The sequence below is a fragment of the Callospermophilus lateralis genome, chromosome 12 (genome assembly GCF_048772815.1).
Source record: "Callospermophilus lateralis isolate mCalLat2 chromosome 12, mCalLat2.hap1, whole genome shotgun sequence".
In the NCBI taxonomy this organism is placed as follows: domain Eukaryota; kingdom Metazoa; phylum Chordata; class Mammalia; order Rodentia; family Sciuridae; genus Callospermophilus; species Callospermophilus lateralis.
Window position 1 is genome coordinate 101,896,768 of NC_135316.1, and position 18,146 is coordinate 101,914,913.

General features: G+C 37.9%; 1 protein-coding gene across 2 annotated transcripts in view; it reads right to left on the minus strand.

Annotated features, from left to right (window-relative positions):
* The window catches only part of Nalcn (sodium leak channel, non-selective), a 288,482-nt gene that overhangs the window by 167,981 nt on the left and 102,355 nt on the right, over positions 1-18,146 (minus strand). For both annotated transcript variants that reach the window (XM_076872192.1, XM_076872191.1), the window contains one exon: positions 9,692-9,823. In XM_076872192.1, the coding sequence (XP_076728307.1) occupies positions 9,692-9,823 (132 nt within the window). The remainder of the gene's footprint in view (positions 1-9,691; positions 9,824-18,146) is intronic.

Genomic DNA, 18,146 nt, shown 5'->3' on the forward strand with positions numbered 1-18,146 from the left:
ATTTAACTGGTCTTCTCAGAAACACAGGCTCAATGAATTCTTTAAGCCCTACATTTTTTAATTTAAACTCAAAATTTTTCATTTTATAATAATATTTATGACACAACATATACAGTAACAGACCCTCTCCACTTCAAGAAAATTACCAATAACGGAATGCATGCTTAGAAGCAAGTTATTGATATTTGTTCTCAGGACCACACCTAACTTGTCGAAAGGATATATTTTAGAGTGAAAAATGAGAGAAATAAGTTTAAAATATGCATTGTCCAAAAGAACTTGTAATGGGATTTGTGAAGCTGGCAGGTGAAACAATGGGCTGATTACCAAACTTCTGAAGGCAGGGAGAAAAATAACGGAATGGAAAACGACATGCTTAATATAAAGGGAACAAGGGAAATTGCTCTGCCCTTTTAATTCAATGAATAATGTATGATCATTTATAGGTGACAAATTACAAATGAACCCATAGTGCCAGGCAGGCCCATGAAGATAAAAAGGTGGAGATACTGCTCACAGTGGAAAGATCCTTGAAATAGATCATCCAAGATTTGTGTTGCAGTCTCTGGTTTGTAATTTCAAAATAAAAAGTGATGGTATTCATGAGAAAATGAATGCGTATTTATCACAAGAGAAGATTACAAGACAAAACTCACAAAAAACTCAATTCAGGAAGCCTCAATCTCCTAAGTGGAATTCAGGCTTAATAACACAAAATGATTGCCTGCATCATTCCAGAGCTGTCTGTAAATCACTGACTCCCAGTTTATGGGGTCCTATCAGAATTCTATACAGTTAAAGAGCAAACTGTTGAGACAGATGGCTGAATAGTCCAGATTGTACTTCTGTATTATCATTTTACCTAATAAGATTGCGCCCAAATCCTTTAGAAACACACAGAAAGCAATTGTCAGAAGAAACCTATCTAATTAAAGTATTCCAGAAAATGAAATTAGTCAAAGATTCCTTCTATGACAAAATGGGTTCTGTTAGGTGCAAGACAGGCTGAGTAAGCTGTCTGCAGGGCATGCCAAACAAAGTTAGCTGCAGGATGACCTGGCCATTCAAACCCTCTGTCTGGTTCTTTATCAACTATTTGCTTCAAGCCCAAACGCCCAAGCCCCCACTCAAGGCTGAACACTCAACCCCCTGCTCAAGGCCGAACACTTAACCCCCCTTGTGCCAACAAGGCAGCTTGCAGACCCAGAGATCTCATTAGATTTGGGCTATAAAAACTCCCTCCTGCCGGGCCCCTCTCTCTCTTGCTCTCTCTCTTGCCCTCTCTCTTAACCTTGCTCTCTTGCTCTTTGTCTTTCTTGCGTGCGCTCTCTGTCTCTCTCTTGCTGTTGCTCTCTCCCTCTTCATCTGTCCTCTTCTCCTTTCTCTCTCTCTCTCTCTATCTCTCCTTCTTTCTTTTCTCTTTGTTGCACTGCTGCAATAAAGATCTTTTGGTTGCTCCGAGTGTTCTGGTTACTTTCCTTTCAGGCTCCTTTCTTCATTTGATCAGTTCTTGTGATTAATGAACTCAAATATGGGTGTCAGATTTTGTTGGCACTAAAATAAATGTCTCTTTAACTTAGTTTCATTGTAACGAATATCATGAAAACAGATGTCTTCAGAGGAACACAAAAATTGCTTTTCTCGAGAAGATGGTTTCCTGCAAGGTGGAAAAGTGAATCTACGCTTAATGAAAGCAAACAGGAATCTGGAGAAACATCATGGAGTCTGAACAAGGACTTGTCTTCCTTTATGAGAAATGTACACTGGGTCAAGGAGGAGGCACCATGGGACCAATAAGAACCTCATGGCCTCCAGACAGGGACTGGGCTGGGTCTCCTCTGCCTGAAAACAAACAATGAGACCTCCTCCCTGGGGACTATAGGAAGACTTTGTAGGAAACTGCAGGCCTTAAAAAGCAAGAGGACAAACAATTGGCCTATAAGAAGGATCCCACCAAGTTCCCTTAAGGACCTGTGACAAGAGATGTGAGGTCTCCAAAACCAAGGGGCCAGCAGCCTTCAAGTGACATTTCACAACTTGGCTTTAGACGGGGGCTTGCAATCAGGGTAAAGGTAACTACAAAACATCACTAAGAAATTAGAGGTGACCACGGGAGGGGAGAGAGAGAGAAAGAAACAACAAAATTTCCCAAGTAAAATGAGGCAGCATGCCAACACATTTTGTTTACTTTTCTTTTTTTGGCAGTGCTGGGGATTGAACACGGGGCTTCATGCACAGTAGGTGGGTGCTCTACCATTGAGCTACGCCTCCAGCCCCAGCATGCCAATGTTTTAAAAGACATGAACAAATCCACTAAGAAAGACAACATAATTTTAAAATTCAGAATAGGAATTTGCTTTAAAGTTAATTTTGCCAAAGAAACTTCAAGAGAGTTTAAGATGCCCAAAGAGATAAATAAAAAGGAGAAAATAGTGAAGATTAAGAGCAGAAATTAAAATATAACAAAGAAATAGAGGGGAACAGTAAAAGGAAAAGTAACTTCAAATAAAGTAGAAATTGTTAACATAAACCAAAGTAAAAGTTGGTTCTTTAAATCAAAAATAATTTGGCTGGTCTTGGTCTTGGGTCCTGAGGGATAGCCTCTGAATCCTTGAAATTTGCCAAGCTATGGTTGCATCTTTGTTATTCCTGGTGGTCCTGGTAATTTCTGCCAATGGGATGACTTATGGTGGACTGACCAAATCAGAAAGTCCAACCATGTGCAAGTAGCCAAGGATCCAATTATGTCTATATAACAAAATTTCAATAAATACCCCAAACACAGTCTGAGCTCCCTTAGTTGTCAATGATCTTCATATTGCTAAACATATCAGTGTGTGCAGAGAGTATGTTCAGGCTCCATGGAGGAAAAGACTTCCTGCATCCTCTCTGCACATTTGGAGACCCTCTCATGTTTTCAAATATGGCCCGATATTTAGGATGCTCACAGATCTTTCTTTTTTAAGTGTCTCTTCTATTGGCTGGCTCCCATTTGTATCCTTTTGCTGTAATAAACATGTAATCATAAATATAGCATTTTTTTTATTTCATAGAGTCATTTTAGCAAATCACCAAACTTGAGGGGGCACTGGGAACCCCTGAATTGTGGCCTATTGAGCACACAGAAGGGAGGTGTGGGGAATCCCTAAGCTGGTGTCTCAGATGAGGGCAGTCTCATGGAGGACTGTGCTTCTAACCACTAAGGTTTCACCTAACTCCAAGTAGTTAGCATCAGAAGTCATTCACTTCCATAAAAAAAAGAAAGTTATAAATCAATAATATTGGAAACAAAAAGGATGACATCTTCAGATGCCATGAGGATTATAAAACTCTTGAGAGAATACTATATAAATGTACACTGGTGAAAATTAATAACAACTCTATAAACAGCAAGCAATAAGCCAGAAAGCCAATAAACTATAAACATTAAACCACAAAGTAGACCATCAATCAATGTCTCTCTTCTTTCCTCTCCACCTGGGACCCCACCACAAACTTTATTCATAAAATTCCTACAGAAGAAAAACAGAGGAAAACAAACCTGTTTCATTTTACAGAGGAAGCTTAGCTTTCCCAATAAAACCAGACCAGTAATGTAAAAGAAGGCAATCACAGGACAGCCGTCTTTAGGAACAGAGATGGGAAAGTACCAAATGCAATGGCAGCATATTGGATTTAAATATTAAAAATAATGCTGCAAAATCAAGTGTCTCGGGAATCTAAAATAGCATCAGAAAATCTAATTACAATAACATATTGCACTACAAAATATAAGAAGAAAATATGTTGTCAACTCAATACAGCAGAAATGAACTTTATCAACATTGTAAAAGGCATCTACAAAATCCTACAAACATTAACAATTTTAAATGATATGAATTCACATCAAAGAAAAAAGTCACAAATATCTGCTATTACTCCTTCCATTCAACATTTTATTAGGGAACCAAGCCAGGATAATAAAGGAAGAAAAAAAAGAACCCAAAGAATTAAGAATTAGAAAAGGAGAGACAAAACTTCCTTAATTTTGGATGATATGATTGTCTACACAGAACCTTCAAGTAAATCTACAAATTACAACAAAGAAGACATCATAGTAAAGTTTCTGCAATTTCGAATGATCATGCGAAAAATAATAGCATCTATACATCACAACAAAAATTTAATTGAAACTATTTCATTTACAAAAGAAACTAAAGGATATCTAGGCATAAATTTAACAAAAGGCATGTAAGACTTTTGGAAAAAAAGTATAAAATATTACTGAAACACATAATAAAATTAAAAAGAAGAACTGAATAATTATATAGAAATGTTCTTTAACATCCATGAACTCTCATTAGGAAAACTGCTTAAATGTCCATAATGTAGAGCAAGAATAGCAAAACCAAGAATAGAAAAAAAGAAATGTGAAAAAGAATACCAGTATTAGTGAGTGTGCCTAATAGACATCAAGATGTATTACAGGAGACAGGACTTAAACCACCTTATCAGCTAAAGCTTTGACACACAGACAAAGGCTAAGGTGTCCAGAGAAGGAATCGTGTGTCTGCATCAGCCTGCTATGGCAGGGCTCACACCGTGGGTTTGCAGGAAGAGCACTGAGTCAAAATTGAAAGACTACTAAGTCTTACAAGATTAAAACTGATAACTTGTGTGGGAGAAAAGACAGCAAATTTAAGTTGAGACAAGCTGCAAAATGGGAGAAAATGTGAGCTGCCTATCACTAGTTACTGAAAAATAATTAGGGTCTGGATCAGACAGGTAAATCTGTAGAAGAAGAAACCTAGGTCTGGTGGAATATGAAAACAAAAAAGTCAAATCTCTATGGTAATAAAGAAAATGTGTATTAAGCCATGATGATCTCTAACATGAGATCAAATATAAAATTGAAAATATTGAATGAACATAAAATATTTAGCATGAAGTGGGACTGCTCATATAATCTGGTAGGAATATAAATTGGCCTAAGCACTTTAGGGTGCAATTCAGCAATAGCTGGCAAATTTGAATATGATCATATCCTCCTTTGTAGCAATTTTAAACAAAGATATATGTTCTAGAGGTTTAAAAATGTGGCACACTCCCCAATGTGGCACAAAACTCAAATGATGAGAATGCTTATGATGCATTATTTTTAACAGCAAAAGTTGAAACAATTGACATATCTATTGCTATTAAATACATAACAAATGAGTGAATGCTCCTGTATCAACATGAAGCTATTTATAAAACTAATGATGAATGAATGTGGAAAAAGGGGTTGCATGTGGATACCTTAAATGACTGTAAGTCACACATCTAAATGATGTAGATCAGGGAGAAGAATGAGATCAAGAAGGTGGGCATAGGGACCTTCTACTTATGCTGTTTTGTTTCTGAATGAAAAATCTAAACCATGTTCAACGTGTTCAACTTAATTTTTGAAAAAGCTGAGTGGTGGACACACCAATGTTGGTTCTACTATTCTCTCTAGGGGTTGAGTTTATGACATGCTTGACAATTAAGAAGGAAGAAAAAGAAAAAGATACTTCCAAGACTAGAGAAAAGAAGAAAGGAAAAAGAGTCTGGCAAAATAACCTTATGGGATAAATAAAGGGTCATGGCTGCATTTGATCTCTCAGTATCTGACATGAGTAAATCCAATCCTGCTCTAATCTTATTAATCTATGATTAATTTTACTCCTGGCACTATTTTGCTTGACTGATAATCCCTTTTAGAAACACAGATTGTCCCTGCTACAGTTGTTCCCTAAGAACCAGAGCCTTCAGCAGATTATGACTCAGCACCTCTCACAAGTCAATAAATAGTTTAGTTCTCCACTGAAATGGACAATGATTTCCAATCTACTGGAATCATGGATTTGATACTTAAAATGTTCATAGAGATGTGATGTATTAAGACCAATACTAAGGAACCATTTTATCATTTCTTCCTCTACATTCACTGAATTTTTTTGATAAGTCACTTAATTTTTGCAAATTTTAGGTATAAACCTCAAGTAAAGATTATACCGGTAACTTCAAGATTCTCACAGAACTACAGCTCACAAAATTAAAAGTGAGTTTTTGGAGTATCAAGTCTATGGCTACGTCTTTTTCATGTTACTTTGGATCTCTCACTGCCAAGCACAGAGAGCAAGTGGAAAAGGACCTCAGGTGCTCCTTCCTTCTTGCCCCCTCGGTCTTCATGCCTGGAATGAGGTGAAGAGGATTCACAGGAAGACAGAGTGCATTTTGGAAGAAATGCTTAGGACAGGGCATCAGGCTAACAGGAAACGATAAGGGTTCTCTGAAGGATTAAGATATACTTAGTACAGGGCCTTCTGTTTTGATGAACAAAGAGGGAGTAGGGAATCCAAGTTCAAGTGGACTGGGATTGCTTCCCTGCTGGAGGACAAGCTGGGGAGACATGGAGGTAGAATGAGAAGAAGGTAACCACAATGTGGAGAAGAGGCATCTTTTGGGGGAGTTTTACTTAATTTAAGGTGGAGCACACAGCAGAGGGTCCCTCTTCAATCTTCTCCCTGGCATCATTTGTAAACATGATAATTCTCACTGATAGTTAACACCAGAAGTCAGAGGAGAGCTGAGTATCCCTCAGGTGGGTCCAGAAGAAACCAGAGTGTAATGCAGATGATGCTAGGAGGACAAAAAGAGCTGACCTCGTGCAACAGAATAGCTGGCCTTTCTGCTGACTGCTGGCTTCTGCATCTGTCCCATCAGCTTCTTAAAGTTTCTTAAAAGGGGAATTTTGTTAAATTGTTCACTTTTAGAGAATAACGTTGAACTGTGCCAATAAGTTTTTGTTACATGTACAACCTAACAGATGAACATATCTAGTAATAAATTTTTATATAACAATAGAGAAGACACTGTTATTCAAATTGTATTATTTGTTATGAAGAAAATAAGGATACACATTTTTAAATGTTTATTATAAGAACAGAATTTTAGGTGCAATGATAATAATATATTCTCTTACCTCAAAATTAAAAATTAAAATTCTTAAAGTAATCTTTACCTTGTTATGTTTTTGTATAGGCTCTGGAGAATAAAGGGAAGTTTTCCCTATTTCCTAGTTAATTCTAAATTTAGGTTAATTAATCCAAAGTAACAAAACAAGTCCTCAGTTTCACAACAGAAGTTAAGCAGCTTAATTTATTCTTAAACAATGTCTTTTCAGAACTCTGAGTTGACTCCTAATGGGTAGAGTGGTTTATTTTGGACTTTCTAAGTAATCTAGTGCAGAATATATAGAAACTTAAAGAAATTGCTTCTCTAAAAGCTCAGGACCTTTTGTAATCTATTTTAAAAATAAGCTTTCAAAAATATTACATAATGCTATTGCCTTAAATACTGCGTCATTATAGTCCATAAACCAGAATTGCTGTCATTATAGCTGTTTTAAGGATTAAATGAGATAATGAATTCCTTTAAAGCATCTGGTACATAAAAGGCCCTCCAAGCAACAGTAGCTATTATTATTGTTAATACTAACGTATTTGGATTTAACACATGAGAATGTCAGTGGAAATTCTCTCTGCTTCTATAGCTTAGACCAGATGCAGCTCCTGCTTATTTTTGTAAAGAAAGTTTTACTGGAGAAAGACCATTCTGAGACCACACCCAGTTTGGTTCAATGACAGAGTCAAGGAGCTGAGACAGACAGCAGATGGTCTCCAAAGCCTAAAATATTTTCTTACCTGGCACTTTGAAAAAGTTTGCTGATGATTGTCTTAAATTCAAGCCATTCTTATGTACTTTTTAAAAAAGAAAGCATTTTACTTAAAGAGTGAGTTTGATAAAAGCAACTTATGTACTCATTTAGAAAAAAATCACTTTGACTCATCTATACATTCTGATCAAAGAAAAGGGATAATGTAATTTTGAATAAAGACCAAGAATACTTTAGAAATGCAAACACCCAAAGTTTGTCCATCTAGAGGAACAAATTCTGAAAGGTTAAAAAGTTCAAGAATAAACTGGTATGATGACTGTGGTTGTTTAAGTGAATTGAATCACCACTACTGTTATGGTTTAGATGTGAGGTGTTCCTCCAAAAGCTCACATGTGAGACCATGCAAGAAGGTTTGTAGGAGAAATGATGGGTTGTGAGAGTCTTAACCCAATCAGTGAAATAATCCCCTGATAGGGATTAACTGAATGGTAACTGAAGTGGTAGGAGGAGGTGGGAATTGGGGCGTGGCTTTGGGTATATATTTGTATCTGGCAAGTGGGGATCTCTCTCTCTGCTGCCTCATGATAAAAGCTGTTTCCCTCTGCCACACTCTTGCACGATGTTCCGCCTCACCTGGAGACCCTAGGAATGGAGCTGGTTTTCTATGGACTAGACCTCTGAAACTGTGAACCCTCAAATAAACTTCTTCTCCTCTACCGTTGTACTGGGTGGATCTTTTAGTCGCAGCAGGAAAAAAAAAGAAAAACCGACTAAAACGACTACTTAGTTCATTTACTTCATTTTCTTTCTAAGAATTAGCTATTTTATTTACTTACTCACCAGTCTATTGGGATATAATTTTCATATAATATATGTATTTATGTGATGTATTAACTTGGTGAGTTTGGGAATAAGAATAAATTCATGAAGCCATTACCATCAGTGCCACAGACACAGATGACCCCATAGACACATACCTCCTCCTAATCCCTTTATGATGGTGGTAAGGAATATAACCACCACCCTTGAGTGCAACTCCAGCACTCAAAGAATTGACAAAGGGTTGTCATTAAAAGCAGATAGAAATATGGCCTATAGTAATGTTTTCAGGTAAAGTTTGAACACAGAGGTAGGATGTTGAGGGAGTTCCCATTACATGTATATCACCTATATGATGAATAGGTTTCTACATGTCAATCTTTTTGTTTTCATAAATATATAAACGTTGGATTAAGATATATTTTTTCACAATGAATAAGAAAGTGTCCTCTGAAAATTATTAAAAATATTTAAAAATCCAATAATAACAAAGTCGATCAATAATAGTTTCAAACTCTAATATGGTATATTGGATGCTAGACAGATGTGTTTTTCATCAGTAAACCTACTGCTGCTGATTTGGTATCTTTTTAAATTGATGCATAATAATTGTACAAATGCATGGGGTCCCACGTGATATTACGGATGCACATATACACGGTGCAATGATCAAATCAGGGTGATTAGCATATTCTTCACCTCACACATTCACTGTGTCTCTGTGATGGTTGGGTATCTTTCGCACAGGTCCAAACACCTCAGTTTCCAGTGCAGCAATTGTTGTGTTATCTCTTTAAATTTCCCTGCAGCCTCCTCCTTGGTGGTGTTGAGCTGACTGGTCTAATTACCCTCTTCTGAATCTCTGCTTGCTCACATTAGTAGGAAGCAGACTAATGCAACAGGAGAGAGGGAGAGAAAACCAAGGGGTGGGCAGAAAAACAGCAAGATCACGAGGTAAGCCCTGGAAGAAGGTTGCCTTGGCAACGTGACATGCTGTGGGGAAGACTGCTTAGGCGCATGGTGACAGGAAATGAATCAGACAACACAGTGACCAGAGGGATCACTTTAAGAAGCAGACAGTGAGTCAGCTTGGATGGAAATCAAGCAATTAATGAGCTGACATTAAATTTCACATTCATAAAAGGCGCTGTCTGAGGTTGGCCAGTGCTGTGCACTCGGCCAGCTGCTTACCTCTGCAAGGTAGAACTCATCGTATTGCCTTCTGAAGTTCTCGCCTTTGTAGTAGTTGCTGGCTGCGACTATGACGTCCACAGTCACCATGCTCAGGATGAACATGTGGAAAACCGAAGACCGCATCATTTTCTGGGGAGGCAAAACAGACAAACTCCTCACACAGAAGGAAACCTAGTAATGAAATTGAACTTGTGTGCTGCGACCTTGAGGGAGAACCTTGTGATGTGTTGCTCTGCACAGAGCTTGGGGACAGCCTGATCCATGTGCCTTTCTGTTGAATAGTGTGACCAAAGGAATTGCTTTCCTCAAGGGAAGATGGTTTCAGAGACCTTAAGTTAAAGATAGAAAATAAATTTCATTTAATTTGTGTGTAGCTCAGTGCTCATTGGTCGGTGAGGTAGTCTTTATCCTATATTCTGACTGTGTGAGAAAGTGATTTTCAGAAAGCCAATACCACAAAACAAGTTTGACTTTATCCTGTGTTAAAAGAGAGAGAATGGCTGAGGATGAAAACATCTTTAAATGGTCATAAAACTAGAAAATGGAAGAAACCTGAGATTTGTTTTGTACTTATTGCTTCCATAAATATTTATTGACAATTATACTACACTAATAGCTTCATTGAACTGAGAATGTGCCTTATTCTTTACTCGACTTAGCTCAGTTAATATTCATACCAGCCCTAGGAAATTATTCCAGTTTTATGGATAGGGAAACGGAGGCTCAGAGAGTTAAATAACTTCTCTGCTGTCACACAAGTCTTGAAAGTGGACCCAAGGATTTGAGGTCAAGTCTGGTACAAGTCCACTCTCTGAAGGGACCTGGAGTTAACTAAACATTCAAAAACCAGAATATTCTCATAATGTCTTCCATATAGTGAATGCTTACTATGATCCAGACCATTTCTACATGTTACTTATTTTTATTTCTTCTGACCTCCACAGTAGTTTTAAATGGTATTGTTTAACTCCATATTTTAGGCAGCTTAACTTTTTTTTTTTTTTTTTTGGCCCAAGATCACAAGCAAGAACCAGCAGAGCCAGGCTCTGCACTCATTTGTTCAAAGTCTATCTTGGTATTAGACCCAGCTCTGCAGTGGAGAGTATCTAAATGGAAGTAGAAAATGAAGGCTGTGGACAGTGGGAGGAGGAAAACGCTGCCCATGGAAAGCAGCTAAGCACTAAGGACACACTAAGAGCCATGTCCATGTCCCTGAGCAGGAAAAGTGCCACCATACCCTCTTCATGAGGTCCCTGTTCTTTCCCAGACTCTTGGACAGAGTGGTGTTGGCCTAGGGTTTGTCATATACAGCTTTATACAATGTTGAAGTATATTCTTTCTATCCCTACTTTGCTAATGTTTTGAACATGAATGGATGCTGTATTTTGTCAAGTGCCTTTTCTGCATCTATTGAGATGATTATATGATTCTTGTTTTTAAGTCTATTTATGTGATGAATTACATTTATTGATTTCCCTATATTGAACCAACCTTGCATCCTTGGGATGAACCCCACTTGATCATGGTGCACTATTTTTTAAATGTGTTTTGTATGCAATTTGCCAGTATTTTATTAAGAATTTTAGCGTCTATGTTCATCAAGGATGTTAGTCTGAAGTTTTCTTGCCTTGATGTGTCTTTGTCTGGTTTTGGCATCAGGTTTCATAGGATGAGTTTGGAAGAATTTCTTTACCTTTGATTGTCCCTGAAAATTCCTGTCTTAGCAACTAAAAGAGTGTAACTGAAGCACCCACTGTGAACGGGACTTCCTCCTCCAAGCACTGCCACTGTCTCCAGGCATCTACAGATACTCTGGGGTCTTCATTGTCCCACAGTATTTATTAATAGCACTGGCTCTCGACTGAATTGTCTAGAGCTGAAACTCCATTGTTGTCCCCCTGGGCAGATTAATCACACCTCTTTGTGACTTGTTCTTCTCCTCAGGAAACTGGACATAATGGAGCCTACTTCAGAGGGTCATTATTGCTTTAAATGAATGGATGTTTGTAAAGTGCTTACAATATTTCCTGCACATTACAAATGTTCTCTTAAAGGTTTGCAGGGAAAAAGAAATGCATTCTGTGAATCAGGTATTTTTCTATCAGGAATAAAAAATTAAGAGCTCAAGGTCAAACAATTGATTATACTGCTCATTTGAGTGAGTCCAGAACCAAGGGAGATAAAATAAAGGTGATAAAGGTCTAATAATTTGAGAGATGCCAGAGACACTGGAAAAGTGGTTGTTTAATGAGCCTTTGTATCATCATATCTATTAATGTGTTCTTATATTCACTTTGACTTTATACTATAGGTAATACAAAATCAAATTCCAGAACTGTCAATCAACATGCACATCAATTTACTTGCAGGAACTACTGACCTTCATAATATAGATAAGCAAATCACTTGGCAAGTTTCTATTCTCATTAGAATTTTTATTGTTATTTAGTCTTTCTTTGCATTGTGAGAGTTAAATTCTATAACTATTATTCCTTTTCTATACTCTTTTCAACATAATGTTCTATTAAAAACATTTCAACTGATTTCCATTTTATCTGCCTGACAGGAAAGCCACAACTTTCTCTTTCTATTTTCCTTAGCTGTGAATTTATGTCTTAAGTAAACTGTTATTACTGAAAGGTCCAAACAAAGCTTTTAGCCATGGCTGTCAAAAAAACTTTTAAATTGGTTTTGTATCTGTCACAGCTTCACTTTGGTGCTGTCATTATAATTAGCTTGTTTTTTGTCTGAATGTCTACGTGTCCCTGTTGGTACAGAGTCATTAAAATAATCACTTACAATGGATTTTGATATGCTATAATCACCATTGCTTAGCTGACTTCCTCCAAAGTAATAACTTTCAAATATTAAATAAGAATTAAGGTGATAATTATGTTCAGTAGCTAAATTTAAGTACTAAAATCAGCAACTCCAGCTTTAATGCTAATGTTACTGACATGGACCACTTGGATGCAATTCAACTGAACTGATGTTTGGAACTAGCTACCAGTCTCCATGCAAATGGGCCAGTTACATTCCATACTGACTTGTGCCTCTGTCTTTAGGATAGTCCAAATTTGTACCTTCAGCTTGTGTTTTCTTCAAGAAAAATTAAGGTAAAGGAAAATGTTAAAGTTAAATTAGTGCCATGTAATATTTTATAACTTGAGATTTCCATAATTGCATTATTTAATATAAATGTAGAATCTATCTATATAGAGAAGCGCACATACATATATGTATATGTGTCTATATGTGTTTATGTGTGCATATATATATTCATATTTATATATTTAATATAAGGCTTTTAAGATCCTTCATATGCATTAAATTTTTAGAAAAGTTCCCTTCAATTGCAATGTTATTTTAGCTTACATCTTTAAAAACATTAGACAAGGGCTGAATATGTTTTTAGTTTGGCTTTGATCCAAGAACTACTTATTTGTGTATTTGACAGTTGGGATTACCAAAATACAAAAAAAGAGACTATAATAGAATCAGCCCCAAGGCAGCAAAATCTGTCAGGAATGCTCTAGAGCATTGCTACTCAAGTTTGGTTCCCAGACTAACAGCATTTTGGGAGGTTAATAGAAATGCAGGATTTCAGGGCCCATCCCAGACCTACTGAATTCAAATTTGCATGTCTAATAAGGTTTGCCAGGTGATTCATGTGCATTTTCAAGTTTGGTAATTACTGTTGTAGGTGATACCTTTGAGTCAGTGGATAAACTGCATGACTTAAAATTATTTACAACTTCACAAATTCATGATTCCAAAAGCCTATAATGACTAAAATATACTATAAAAAATACTGACCAGACTATTGTAGCACTATATTAGAACAAGTCAAGGAAACAGTGTTTTCTCTAGGATATCTGAAAAGTAATTCAGTATTGATACCTTGCTTTTCACCTAAACAAGAATTGTAAGATGTCAAATTTGTGTTGTTTTAAGTCTAAGTTTGTGGGAATTTGTTAGTGCAGCAGTGGGAAAGCATACAGCTCTGTCAGTGATTTTGACAGACACCAACTCAAATGTATGCAAATGATTATACAGGAGTACCCAGGGCTAAAAAATACTACTGGCCAAAAGGTTTCACCTAAAGGCACATGCCAGTAGGGATCACTGTAAAATTTATTACTAGTAAAAGTAAAACACATTATGCCAACTAGACTTCTCATCTTGCTTCACGTCAGAAAACCTGATGAGGCAATGGATCTGAAACATGATACTGAGTCCAATCTCAAGCAGAAGAACAAGAAGGGTCACATTTTTGATATTAGTTCTGAATCCTAAACCCTCAAAGACTGTGACATTGAAGCCAAACATAGACAGGGCTCTTCACACAATTAAAATTGACACCAACAAGATACAGTGTCAAAAAGGGAAGGAATGGTTCCTTCATGCCAAGTATATTGCATGTAGGTGTAATAACATAATTGAATCCTCAACAATCCTGCAGGATAGATAATTTACCACCTCTTGGTAAGAATGCAAAGCTTCTAAGATCACAGAATTTGAAAGTGGTCTCAGATGGTGTGGGGCCAGAGCAGGTGCTCTATTGCCTTCTACTGTGAGGTCAAGAGCACTTAGCAGTACTTTAGATATTAAAACAAATGAGAAGCAGTTTCCTCGCCAAGTTTAAGGTTGAAGAGAAGGTAGAAGTACATGAAACCTTTACTTAAAAGCTAAGATAACCCATTTTTTTTTAGAAGAACAGAAGATCATCCTGGTGTAACAGGGTCAGTTTTGAAGACAGATTGAGTTTAAATCTTGGTTCTGAGCCTGATTCAACCTCTCTGTGACAGATTTTTCACTTAGGAATGGGCTTGTGATAACATCTATGTTTCTAGGCTGTAACATAAATGTAAATGAGACTATTTAGTAAAGAGCCAAGCTCATGGCAGTCATTTTACATTCATTCCATAGCTCTTACAAATACTGAATTAGAAAATGCTCTGTGGAAGTAAAGGCAGAGATACAGTCAGTCTATCTGGAGGAAGGTAAGAAGGTATAACACAGGATATCAAGTGGAAGAGGTAACTAGCTCATCTTGAAATGGACATGAAAATCCTTAGACATTCAAGAAACCTAAATTAATCTCATTTTCAGTGGCATAAATGTTTGAGCACTTCATAGGAGCTTTTTCTGTTAAATTTCTCATGTAGTTCTTTTAATGAAATAATGGCTTAAAGATTCTGAAGGCACACCAATATTGTGGTCATAGAGGCTACAATAAATACAACTTAGGATAATGGATATTATGGATAATAGTACAGCTCAGAAACTGAATCTTTCTTTCAATTGGCTTGAATGAATAAAATACCTTACCTTAATAAAAAAAAAACATCCATAGAACATCACATCAGTCATGTGCTAAAAGTTATGTTCTAATAAGATTTCAAAATAAACATATTGGGAAAACAATGTAATTATAAGGTGCAGTTTTCAAAACCATCTTGCATATGAGCCAGGAGTATAAGAGTCAAGACATAAACATGTAAAAAACCAAATGCACAAAACCTAAAATACATCTTCCATTTGTAAATGGTGCATCCTTATTTAGAAGACATCTGGATATTCATTGTTTCTTCAATCAGTATACAAAGTCATTCTGCCCAATATAAAGAATTTGTATTATAAGGTAATGTGTTTGCTTCAGTACTAAAACTGACCAATGGATATCTTCAGAGACTCCCACCTGTCTGTCCTTGGAGAGGCAGGATGAAAGAGACCCACAAGTAACTCCCCACAAGGGCACTGGGAGTCCCTCATACCTACTTCCCCCTCCCAGCTGTGACACACTAAAAGGAGTTGCTCTTTTTTCTTGGAAGAGAAAGCTGTATAAGACCCTGACATCTGGACATCAAACTGTAAGGAGAAGAAAGAGGAGTTCCATAACGCCTTTTCAGTCTTGGCCAACGTGAGTGTAGCTTTCCCTTGATTCTGTCAGAGGCTACATATTAAGTTACAAATTGACAAATATTTAGTACTCTGAATATACTTCCATTACCAGCTCCAGACCCTACCACACAAACTAGAAGTCCATGCCCAGTGGAAGGGAAGTACTGCTAGGCTGGCTGATTATTATTCTCAGCCAGTGATTTTCAAGACTCTTTTAGTCTGTGCAGAAGAGCCTGGCGGCCTCCCGTTGAACCTACCTACCTGTATCCACACCTTGGCTCTGTCCTCCACAAGGACAGAGTCACATGAACTCAGCCATGTGATTTATTTGGTGAGTGTGACAAACTCATGAGCAAAAATTAGTATCTGCTTAGCCGGGCATGATGGTGCATGCCTGTAATCCCAGTAGCCTGGGAGGCTGAGGCAGGAGGATTGCAAGTTCAAAGTTAACCTTGGCAACTTAGCAAGGCCCTAAGAAACTTAGCAGGAGCCATTCTCAAATTAAAATTAAAAAAAAATTAAATGGGAGTGGGGATGGGGATGTGGCTCAGTGGTCACAACCCACATCACTTGGTTGTTAACCTTCTAGCTGCCCCAGCTCCTCTGGCACCTCTGTGAAGCAGTGGTCTCCTCTGGGGAGGTACTGAGAAACTCTTTTCTAATCCTAAACAATGACCCTTGCAGGGAAGGAAGAGCACATGTGGGCTTTTCAAAGGTGCTTAGCTGTGTTATTCTAGGCTGGACCACACAGATATGGTCCCATTTTCCTCTTCAGACTCATCAGGACCCACAAAGCCCCAGCACTCAGAGAGATCTGATGCCTCACTGAGCACTCAAAGCACACAAAAGCCATCTCTAGGCACAGAAAGACTGTCATTAAGACTGCCAAGATCTGGATACATTAGCAGAAGTAAGGAATATTTAAAATGAAACTTTTCCTATTACCTGCCCAATAAAATCATCTGTTTGAATTGATTTAAATCATGGTGAATTTTCTGAAAGCTTCAATTTAGGACAACATGCATTTTCCAGTCTACAATGCCATAATGGATATTCACAATTCAAACCATCATACAGAACACTGCTTAATCTCTCTCGTTTCCTCATACTTTATAGCCACACATTTATGGATTAGAGGAAGAAAGGAGAAGTAAATGAAGTCCTATACAAAACCTTTCAATTAGCTCAACTATAATTTAAGGATTAAAACTCAGTGTCCCCACATGACTTCATTACTGGTGTTTGGAAAAAAAAAAAAAAAGGAATAAAAATGCTGAAATCTTGGCTTTTGAATAATGAAGTGTTGGCCTTGATTATTTTGCTAGACATGAATAATAATAATAAAAATCAAACCATTAGTTCTTCAATATTTTTCTGCCATGTTCCCCCTATTTAGAAAAAGGGTAGTGGAACAGGGAAATTAAAACACACCAGTATTACTCCACCGGGACTTTTCCTCCAAGCCAACTGCTTTATGTTCTATTGAAAACTGTGCATGTGTGTTTATGGGGGCAGTCGTGTGGCACCTGCACTAGGGGAGGGAGAGGGTCCGTGTCTGCCATGTACGTGTTCAATCACATGCAATCCAAAAAGGATTTGCCAAGTGCCAATCGCGTGAAAGCGATAATGGAGCCAACGGAGAAGAAAGTGACCAAATAGAATCAAAGACCAGAGGCCACAATGTTGAGAGATTTTTCTTGGACCTGATTTTGAGGATAGGGCCATTAGGATGGAATGGGGAAGATGATTTAAAAAAAAAAAAAAGAAATCTGGAGGACTGAATTCATGACAGAATTGCAGAGATGGGATTGGGAGAGGACAGAGACAGAGGCTTTACATTGGTTTGCAAACTTCTGGAAATGCAGGGAACATCTGGTTTCTCATGCTCAGGGGCAGGGCTAAGTTCTGCTGCAACAGGGGTGATGTGCCTGTGATAATGGGGGGACAGGCGTCTGCTGGACACTTAGATGTTAGTCAAAAGATACAAAATTACAGCTGGATCGGAGGAGTAAGTTCAGGGTGTCACTGAGTGGTGGGGTGACAGCAGTTAAAGAGGATGCACTGCCTTTTGGAGGAAGAGTGGACGTCCAGTGTCCTCACCATAAATGAGCTGCATATTCGAGGCCACGCCCATTCCACCGAGTACCTGTGCTTCCGGGCAATATGCTGTACGTACGTGATAAACACATGCTACTTTGTCCTTCAATTGAAATAACTAAATAAATTTGGGGGCAAAAAAAAAAAAAAAAAAAAGGGAAAAAAATATACTCTACCATGCAGAAAAGAAAGCAGGGCTGGGACTGGGGACCTGTGTGAGACCTCACTTTCTGCACAGGAGCTGAAGGCCCGGGTCAGGGGAACTGGACGGAAGGAGCATTGATAGCAAGCTATCTGCAGACGGAGGGAGAGGCCCACCTCTTCCCGCCCTGGGCCGGGCATTTTCCGTGCGTGGGTGGGTTCTAATACTCACACCACCTGGAGTACACCATCATCCCTATTTTTCAAGTGAGAAAACCGAGGCTGTGAGAGATGAAGCGAATTGTCCCCT